Here is a 9655-nt window from a genome sequence, read left to right on the forward strand (position 1 = left end):
CTCCATGTCATACATTAGATATCCTTTGAGGAGAGCATCTGATGAGAGGTGATCTTCTCATGTGGCAGGGAGGTATCCTTGTTGGTCTTGAGATAGTCATCCTGAGCAGCAGATTTCAGAGATGAGGAATGATGTGTACGTGAGGTATGGTAGCTGCTGCTTCTCTTTTCGGTCAGTGGTTTTCAGTGTTCCTTTTTTTAGCAGCAAAGCCTTTTTCAGACAGTAATGTAGGACTCCAATAAATAAAATAGAAAAAAGCAGAACTGCTCTGGATGTGGAGAAGCTCAGCCTTCTTGGCCTTTCATCCCCCGTAGTGGTCTCTTAGGCGGAAACCCAGGATTCTTGGGAACCATTTGAAAACCATGTCTTAAGTGAGCCTTTCTCAACCAGGGTTCCTTGTCTTAAACACAGTGATTTGAATGAACTATTTTCTCAGACATCCACAAGGATCGGTCATAATTGGTACCATCCTAGATGTCTAATAGATGCTGTGAGCAATAGAGCAGAACCCCAGTTGAGAAAGGCTGTCTTAGACGAATGGCATGGAATCAGGCCAGGGTGAGCTCAGGTATCCAGAGGTTGGCTCCAAACATTTCTCCCAGGAGGTGTAGCTAATGGTGTTCCTCTTCCCTTTTAGGAAGAGTATGAAGACTCCAGTGGGAATGTTGTGAATAAGAAGACATACGAGGATCTGAAAAGACAAGGACTGCTCTAGTGTTCAGGGATGTATCTCAGCTGTGGGGCTAGCCCAGTCTTCCCTAAGATCTGCTTTTTCTATTTCTCCCAGCCAAGTGCTCCTAAAGACTCTTTGCTACTTAGTCTTACGGACTAGCATGCATCTTGTAGAAGCAAGGCATGCTGGCATATTGCAGGGTTGAGGTGTGTTTTATCTTTGTTTTATATTAAAAAAGATCCTGTTGGAAAATAAAACCAGCCCTTGTTCTGAACGTGTCTTGTTCTGAAGCCCAGGATTATGTACTAATTCAGTCCTCTAGTTCTTAACACCTCCCTACCTCTTTCTCACGAACTTCAGTAGCAACTGAAGTCTAATGAGCGCCTGTTATGTTACATATATTATGCTGGGTAATTCTGACTTAGCCTCATTCCCCACCCCCATCTGCTGCCACTTCCCCAAATGAGCATCACCCCAGGATAAGCCCTGCCCTTAGCTGAGTCAGCCATTCGTGCACATACTGTACTCGGGAAAGATGGGGAGGGTGAGCCAGGACCTCTGCTAAGGACAAAGTTGTGGCACCAAGGTTGCCTTTTTATTTGCATAAAGGAAGGACCTGGGCTATTTTGGAATGGGCCTGCCCCTTCTCTAAGCCTCAGCAGCCTGGCACACAGTGAAACTAAGGCCAGCAGTGACTTCACCTGCTTGCTACTTCAGAACAAGAGTCCTTGGTCTACGTTTGTCTTCTATGGGATCCTCACTTGACTAAGAAGTGGCTAATATTCTTGTGTTCTCCAAGCCCAGATAGCCAAGATTTGGGCGGAGTTGAGCAACTGCCTCAGGATCTGAATCTGGTATCCCAAAGGGAAAGGACTAGGGGAGCCGGGGGGCCCTGATCTGCCCTCAGCACAGTCATCTGAAGGCCAGGGCCGGGTCCAGAACAGGATTCCCCAGAGGCCCCCTTTGCCCCTCAGCACCCAGACCTTCAGTTTGTTTGTAATATATCTACTTATATGTCTGCTTGGAAAGATCCCAGCTCCAGAGCTGGCCTCTCCCTCACACTCGTCTATTGCCCTGGTTATCTCCATGAGTAGGGTTTCACCACCAGGTTGGGATTTTCCTTACTGGTTCAGCCCATCCCTTGGGCAAGTCGTCACATGTTCGTTTGTACTTTTGGCTTCTCCAGTTGCTTAAAACCCCAGTTGGACAACCTCTCCAGAGCCTGAGTTTCTAAAGCAGAGCGAGTGGATAATAAAACCTAATTGAGCCAACTGAAAACGTTGATAACTGAAAATAGGCCCAAAGTGCAAGGAGACATTGCCATTTGAGAAGAGAGTTAAAGCCTGGGAAATGGTAAACATGGGAGGGGATGTCTCTCCAGCCTTCCAGCTGGGGCAGTAGCAGCATCAGGCCTCCCCAGGGACACACCGGATGCTTTCCCACCGTCACATTCCTCTGAGCCCCCTCTTGAGGAGCGGGTACCTGGGACGGCAAGGTCAATCAATGGAGCATTCCAAGAGCCCGTTTTTTTTCTTTACAGTGTGGAGGGGCGGTGGGAGCAGGTTCTGTGGAGTCCTGCCGTCATCCTTGCCCAGGTAACTAGTCATCCTGTGAACTGAGCCAGAGGTGCCTGGGAGGAAACAAGCCCCTGGGCGGGGGGCAGAGACTCCTTTTGTTCATTTGTTACAATCATCCAAATATTTTTTAGTGCCTTCCATGTGCCAGGCACAGCTAGGTTTGCAAATCTTGAGAATTAAGTGGATGTGAGATGGTGGGAGCAGACCCAGAGGTAAGGAGGTGCAGTAACACCTGGGCCAGCTGGAAGAGTCGTGTGGCCAGCTCCACCGAGCCCTGAGGGGCACAGAGTTACTCGGGAGGTGCCAGCAAACTTGGCGTCAGTCAGAAGTGGGTCTCGGGACTTCCCTGGTGGTCCAGTGGGTAAGACTCCCTGCTCCCAATGCAGGGGGCCCGGGTTTGATCCCTGGTCGGGGAACTAGATCCCACATGCCGCAACTAAGAAGTCCGCATGCCGCAACTAAGACCTGGCACAGCCAAAATAATTTAAATAAATAAATAAATAAATAAATAAATAAATAAATAAATAAGCAGTGGTTCTCCCCAGAGGTGACTCCCTGAAGTCTCGCCTTCAGGGGTCTGCTATAAGAAGAACAGGATTAGAGCTGAGCCCCCTGACTAGGCTACGGAGAGCGGAGTAGTGCTCTTTCCTGGGTTTAGATCAGTAGTTATAAATCTTTTTTTTTTCTTTTTTTTTTTTTTTTTTTTTTGTGGTACGCGGGCCTCTCACTGTTGTGGCCTCTCCCGTTGCGGAGCACAGGCTCCGGACACGCAGGCTCAGCGGCCATGGCTCACGGGCCTAGCTGCTCCGCGGCATGTGGGATCTTCCCGGACCGGGGCACGAACCTGTGTCCCCTGCATCGGCAGGCGGACTCTCAACCACTGCGCCACCAGGGAAGCCCTATAAATCTTTTTTACTTTGGAAATACAAAGATAACTGTGGACTTTCTCCATAGAAAAGTATGCATGCATATACTTTTTTTTTTTTTTTTTTGGCAGTGCTGCATGGCATGCGGAATCTTGGTTTCCCCACCAGGTATCAAACTTGCGACCACTGCAGTGGAAGCGGGGAGTGTTAACCACTGGACTGCCAGGGAAGTCCCTGCGTGTACATTCTTGCACACAATTTCAGGAGCTCATGAATCCCCAGAAGTGCATCCTTGGTTCCTGAGTCTTATGAGAATCTCTCCTTTAGACCTGGAGTCTGAACCTCTGCCAGGGCACTGCCTGCCAGGAACATGATTCAGCTCACTTTTCAAGGAGGAAAGCTGCTCAATCAGAGCAACTGCAGGACTCTGCCTGCCCCTCCCAGCCCAGGCAGGAATCTGGGCTTGACCCCCAGATTGGCCCTGCTGAACCCAGAGGCTGATCTCGGGATGAACCTTCCAGAAGCGAGAGTCTCCTCACTCCCTACCTCTGAGAGGAAAGCCAATAAATCTGTGTCCAGCCTCAACTGTCATCCCTTTCCTCCACTTCCCTTCTGTTCCCCTCGCTGGGTCAGCTTGTGCTGGAAGGCTCTACAAAGGGAGCACCCTAAAAGTAACCCATGTGTTGGGAAGTGAGGGTCAGACAAAGGTGAGGTTTTTGTCCTCCCTCTGCATTGTTTTTACATTTTTTTGTCCTTGGGATGATAACTACCTCTCCCTTCATCCTTCCATCCTGCCTGCTGGCAGCCTCGTCTCTAAGTTCTCTTGGTAGGAATGGGCCTGTGACCTCTCCCCACCCACTCCCCTTTCCACTATCAGACAGACAGAGTTCTCCCGTTGCAGGTGGGCCCTGGGAGGACCCTGGCCTCCCATCCCTCTCATCTCTTCTGAGAGCCTGCTCCACCTGCCGGGTTTCTCATCTACACAGATAAGACACGTTCCAGTGGGGTCCTTCTATCTGCCAGTTGACTTTACTTTCTCCCTTTGGCTTCAGTCTGGACATCAGCTGTGCTTCCTTCTCTTGCCTGTGTCCCCGGTGGCAGCAGCGGCAGAGGGAACTGCCAGAGCTAACAGATGACTGGAGGGGAGGAGGGGCAGCCGCCAGCTTCCAGGGGCTGCGCTTGCAGCCTCCCTGACTCAGGCACACACCTGGTTGCCCTCCACACCTTCAGGTGCGCAGGTAGGTCTGCAGCTGGGATGGGGTGGGGCTCAGGGAATACTGGGAATGTTCTATTTATGGAGACATGCACAGACTAAAGTAGATGGGCAAGGAGCCAGAACTAACACAGACTACCAAGTAACCATCTAAGCTTCGCCCGGCTTTCTGATCTGGCTGATTGTCTGCTTCCCTCACACTCCTGAGCTGTCCCTCCAGCCTCAGCTGTCCCAACCAGGAAGTGGGAAAAGGGCTGTGTGGGAGGCTTGGGTCCTTCCTTTCACAAGGGCACAGGGGCTGGGGAGAACCTTTGGGCCCCCCTCTTGACCTATTTGCCTTTGGAGACTGAAGTCCCCTTGAGAGGTGTTAACTGGATGAGAACACTTCTTGGGTGTAGTGTTGGAGGGGAGGGAGCAGTGGAGGGGCTGAGGCTTCTGGTGGTAAGGAGGGGTGAGGGTGGAGAGAGAAGTGGCCTCTATTGCCAAGGGGTCCTACCCTACCTCACCTCTGCACCCAGGATTCTGAGCACAGCCCCACTCATGCATTAAAGACCATGGCCAGAAGGGGCCCAGCCCAGACAGGGTCCAGGCTCTCCTCTGTATCACATCACCCTGGCAGCCATCACCTGTGAGATCCAAGTGCTGATGGAGGGCCAACCCTTGACAACAAGGAAACATGCCCTGTTAGCCCTGGGAAATCTGGGGGCTGGGTTGTGCTCAGCCTCCCAGGGTTGGGCGGGAAGATGGGAATAAGGGCCCCCTCTCCCATCTCCAGCAGTTTTCTGCCTCACATGGAAAAACTTGAACCTGGGCTTAGCAGACCCTTACAGATCTGATCCCTTTGTCCTGGGGGAACCAGAGCTGGCATCCAGCTATCCAGGGTCTGAGAGGTACCTCCTGCCCTTAGCTCAGCTCTGATTTAGAAACAGGGTTGGGTCTGAACCCTGAAGGATCTGGACAAGGGGAGCCCTGACTTCTGACCCCCTCTGTGACCCAGCATTTCCCTGCCCTGGGTTCTGAGGAAGCCCATCACCAGCCACTCCCCACCCCCAGCACCTTCTGATGTCAGAGGCAAATGAGGCCACATCAGAGGCACCGGATTTCCTGTCTATTTCCTGTCACTGCACCTGCTCCAGCTTTGTCTCCCCTCGGGCCTGGGATGCTGCTGTTGCCATGCCAACAACAACATTTACTCTCAGAGGGGCCATTACCAGGCTGCAGGACCCTTTGTGCTGGCCTCAATGTCACTCTGAAAGTATGACTTGCAGGAAGCAAAAGCCCAGCCCCTGGGACCCCTTATTCCATACAAGTTGACCCCCCTGCTCCCAGCCTTAGTTTACTCCTTCGCATAGTGTAATAATGGGAATCTCTGTTTGCAGCCCTCCCCTGGGCTGCCCAGGACCAGTCCCTCACCCTCTCGGGCTCCTGGCCTACCTCTCAGAAGATGTCTGTGACCAATAGTAGCCATCAGGCTGCTTTGCTCAGAAGTAGCTGTCCTAAGCCCAGGGACCTCAGCCTTTCCTGGTCCCTGTGACCAACCCTAACCTGTGACTACTCCTGGGCCCTGAGGCTATCCCTTCTTTTCACCTGTGTCATGGCCCCTTCTACTTAACCACTGCATGACCTTTCCTTAACCTTGACTCTTGAGCTGGTTGCTTCCTGCAGTAGGGTCTCCTCTCTCCTTTTCCTCCCACCAGTCCTCCTGCAGGTCCTACTGGTAGCCCAGAACCTGGTGAGAAGCCAGTTGACCCCCGCTCCTGTCCAGGTAAGCGGCAAAGCAGTCTGTGAAGGAGGAGAGAGCCTCCTGGATGCCTTCACCCGGGGGAGGAGGGCCACAGCGTTCAAACCCTCCCACAGGGCTTCCCTGGTGGCGCAGTGGTTGAGAGTCCGCCTGCCGATGCAGAGGGCACCAGTTCGTGCCCCAGTCTGGGAAGATCCCACATGCCGCGGAGCGGCTGGGCCCGTGAGCCATGGCTGCTGAGCCTGCGCGTCCGGAGCCTGTGCTCCGCAACGGGAGAGGCCACAACAGTGAGAGGCCTGCATACTGCAAACAAACAAACAAACAAACAAAACCTCCCACAGATGTGCCACAGCTTCCACTGCTACGGAGAGGCGTGGAAACCGGGAAGCAGAGCCTTTCAACCAAACAGCAGAGTGCAGCGCAGGGGAGAACTACTGCGAGTGCAGGGGTAGGGCTGCTGTGGGGGACCAGGCAGGGTGCTGCCAGGAGGGGCTGCTGCAGGGTGGGAAGGGGTGTGACATTCAGGTACCTCCAGTAAGGTGCTGGGAGGGAGGTGCCGAAGTGGGAGAGAGAGGAGTCGGTGTTTGGGTTGCCCTGAGAGTTGAGATACGGCCCAGGACTGGCTGGCCACCCCCCATCGCCCTGGACTCACAGGCACTCTCTTTACCCAGCCGATCCAACTCAACACTTCCCACTACATGGCCTGGTGCAGCCTCAGTTGTGAGGGGAGAAATGAAACCAGCCCCAGCCCTTACCTGCAGGCCTCTAGCCCCGGACCCTGCTCTCTGCAGCACTGCAGTGGCGGCGCACTCTGCCTGGAGCTCAACCAGTCGGCCTCGGGTGAGACAGTCCCCCTAGCCTGCAGCTCTGAACCCCTCCTCCGTCGTCCTCCAACTCCAAGCCCCTCCTCCGTTGCCCTCCACACTGACTCTTCCTCCCACTGGCCCCATAAGTTCTGAGCCCCGCCCCACCTGTCCCCAGCCCTGAGCCTTGCCCACCCTCTGACAGGCCCCCAACACCTGAGCTGTTTTCCCTAACCTCCCCAGCCTCTATCAACACCCCAACCTCTAAACCTTGTCAGGCTGGCCCTTAGCTTTGAGGTCTACCCTCCTCCTCGGTGCCCCACCCCTTCTGGATTTCCCCTTCCGACTCCCCACCTTTCCCGCCCAGCTGGGCCAGTGCTCCCCTCCCCACAAGCTCCAAGGAAGCCGGAGCAAGTTCCTGTGCGTCTCCAGGTGGCAGAGATGGGCGAGTTTCAGGTGTGAAGTCCACACACAAGATGCCCTCCCCTGGGGGGCGGCCTGGGGCTTTGCGGCGGAATTGTCCCCCAGCAGATGTGTCACAGCCCTTCCCCAGACAGCCCTGCTCTGCTCCCAGGCCTAGGCCACCTGACCGTCCCAGAGGACAAGACACTTCCCACTCCACCACTGGTGACCACCACCCTGCCAGCTCCCAAGAGAAACATGAGTGTCTGTCCACATCTGCCTGCTCTGGGAAGTGGAAGCAGGAATGGACAGCGAGGGGTGGCTGGGGCCAGTGGGACAGGCAGGATGGGGCTCCAGCCCCGCCTCTGTCTGGAGCTCACAGGGCTCGGCACCCCTTACCCTTCCCTTCGCTTTCTCTTCAAGGGGAAAATCTCCTGCCAAGGCAGACATCTGTGGCCGAGTGCCCCGAGGGCTTGGACTTCTGTGAGGTGGGCCCCTGCTGTGCTCCAAGGTTGGGTGCTGCCCTCCCTCAGAACTGCAGGCCTCTCTTCTCCCCTGCTCGACTAAAGGGTCAGCAGCCGAATCGGGCTGGAGCTTGACCTGCTGGGGGCCAGGCTGCTCGACCCTCTTAGCTCCACATTAGGCTGAAATCCAGGGCAGCGGCTGGAATCTTCCAAGTCTCTGTGACATGCCCCCTTGTTTCTGATCACCCTGTGTGTTCTCTGGGGACTGGCTGGCTGGCCTCATGGGGGTGGAGAGAGGGGTCCAAGGAAGTTCAGCCCAGCCCACAACCCAACTTAACATTTTTTTTCTCTGTGAATGGGGGACGAAGCCAAGGGGAGGATGAACGGTCTCATCTCTTCTTGCAGCTGAAACGGTCCAGCTCAGGCTACGCTGCAGGGCGCAGCCAGGCCTGCATGACAGGGACACCCAGGTGTCACAGGGCTGTGGCTCAGCCCTGCTACCACGAGTGCTGCCGAGCCTTGGCCTCAGGCAGCTGCCTCCAGCTGGATGAGAACCTCCACTTCAACGGGGCCGCACCAGGGGCCACCAGGAGCCGCCTGCCCTGGACCCTGGCTGGCGCTCTGCTGCTGTTCCTTCGCTCAGCAGTCAGGGAGCGGCAGGCAGGAAGGTCCCATAGGCCCTGCAAGTCCCCAGGCCCACCCCCAGCTCTGATTCCTGTAGCTGTATCTTTTTTTAAAAAATAAATTTAGTGATTTTAATTTATTTATTTTTGGCTGCATTGGGTCTTCATTGCTGCGCACGGGCTTTCTCTAGTTGCGGCGAGCAGGGGCTACTCTTCGTTGCGGTGTGCGGGCTTCTCATTGCAGTGGCTTCTCTTGTTGTGGAGCACGGGCTCTAGGCACGCGGGCTTCAGTAGTTGTGGCTCGCAGGCTCAGTAGTTGTGGTGCACGGGCTTAGTTGCTCCGCGGCATGTGGGATCTTCCCGGACCAGGGCTCTAACCCATGTCCCCTGCATTGGCAGGCGGATTCTTAACCATTGTGCCACCAGGGAAGTCCTTTGTAGCTGTATCTTTAGTAAAAGGGATTTATCAAGTCCACAACTCTGTGCTAGAGGCTCCCAGGGCCTAGGCCTGAACATGATGCTCTCCAAGGGGGCAGGGCCTTAGCCCCATTCCCAAGGAGAGGCTGGGATTTGTCTGGAAAAACAGAACAGTCTCCTGTCTGACCCCCATCAAGTAGGAGGACCCCAAAGTCCTGCAGGGACAGTTTCTTCATCTGTAAAAATGCCCGGTTCCATCTACTTTTCCCAGATCCTCCCCAGACTTTAACACAAAGAGGGGGGCTGGAATTGGGGTTCCCCTGCTTTCCTGAAATGACCACCACCCCCTTTATCTTTAAGGGTCTAAATCAATCCCCTTTCTTGTCATCCCCCACACAGCTTTGAAACCAAATTCAAATAAACTTGAGCTCCATTTATGCTGCGGATATTTCCAGGAAAAGAAGAAGATTGGGAAGAAGGTGATGTCTGTTTCTGGAAGAGGTTTGCGTATACAAACTTGAACTGGTCACTAAGGCAGCAACTCTCAGCTTAGGGAAAAAGGAGTGAGGATGGGTTAGAAGTCACATGCTCACTCCTTCCCCTGCATTTACCCTTCAGTTTGTGTCAAAGCTTGAGAGAAAGAGTATTCATTAAGATAATTCACTAATTCAATAAACATGTTCTGAGGGTCAACTGTGTGCCAGAAACTACCCTGGGGTGATGAGGAAAAGATACAGCCAGTCCTCAGGGAGCTTACAGCTTAGTGAAATGGCCAATAGGCTGGGAGAGACCGGTCCTGGACTCCCTGATCTGAGCTGGCCCTTTTTGTCCATCTGGAGCAGCCTGCTTATCTTAGGTGGGAAATCGAGGCCCCAG

At 54.1% G+C, this 9655-nt stretch overlaps 2 protein-coding genes across 2 annotated transcripts in view; both read left to right on the forward strand.

Annotated features, from left to right (window-relative positions):
* The window catches only part of SF3A3 (splicing factor 3a subunit 3), a 28539-nt gene extending 27592 nt beyond the window's left edge, over positions 1–947 (forward strand). The window contains exon 17 of the mRNA XM_081217233.1: positions 638–947. Coding sequence (XP_081073359.1) covers positions 638–715 — 78 coding nt within the window. The 3' untranslated portion in view covers positions 716–947. The remainder of the gene's footprint in view (positions 1–637) is intronic.
* A 3383-nt stretch (positions 948–4330) lies between these two features.
* LOC308606431 (uncharacterized protein) lies at positions 4331–8771 on the forward strand. Its single transcript, XM_081217283.1, has 6 exons — positions 4331–4354; positions 6027–6094; positions 6412–6518; positions 6742–6910; positions 7699–7763; positions 8145–8771. Exons 4-6 carry the CDS (start codon positions 6769–6771, stop codon positions 8481–8483), a joined length of 546 nt encoding a protein of 181 aa, XP_081073409.1. The 5' UTR covers positions 4331–4354; positions 6027–6094; positions 6412–6518; positions 6742–6768; the 3' UTR covers positions 8484–8771.
* Positions 8772–9655: the final 884 nt, after the last annotated feature.

Source organism: Mesoplodon bidens, assembly GCF_964165515.1.
Source record: "Mesoplodon bidens genome assembly, chromosome: 2".
Taxonomy (NCBI): domain Eukaryota; kingdom Metazoa; phylum Chordata; class Mammalia; order Artiodactyla; family Ziphiidae; genus Mesoplodon; species Mesoplodon bidens.

Coding starts and splice junctions, on each gene's coding strand:
- LOC308606431 (XM_081217283.1), top strand. CDS start 6,769: ATGGCCTGGTGCAGCCTCAGTTGTGAGGGGAGAAATGAAACCAGCCCC. Junction 6,911..7,698: donor GCTCAACCAGTCGGCCTCGG/GTGAGACAGTCC, acceptor TTTCTCTTCAAG/GGGAAAATCTCCTGCCAAGG. Junction 7,764..8,144: donor AGGGCTTGGACTTCTGTGAG/GTGGGCCCCTGC, acceptor CTCTTCTTGCAG/CTGAAACGGTCCAGCTCAGG.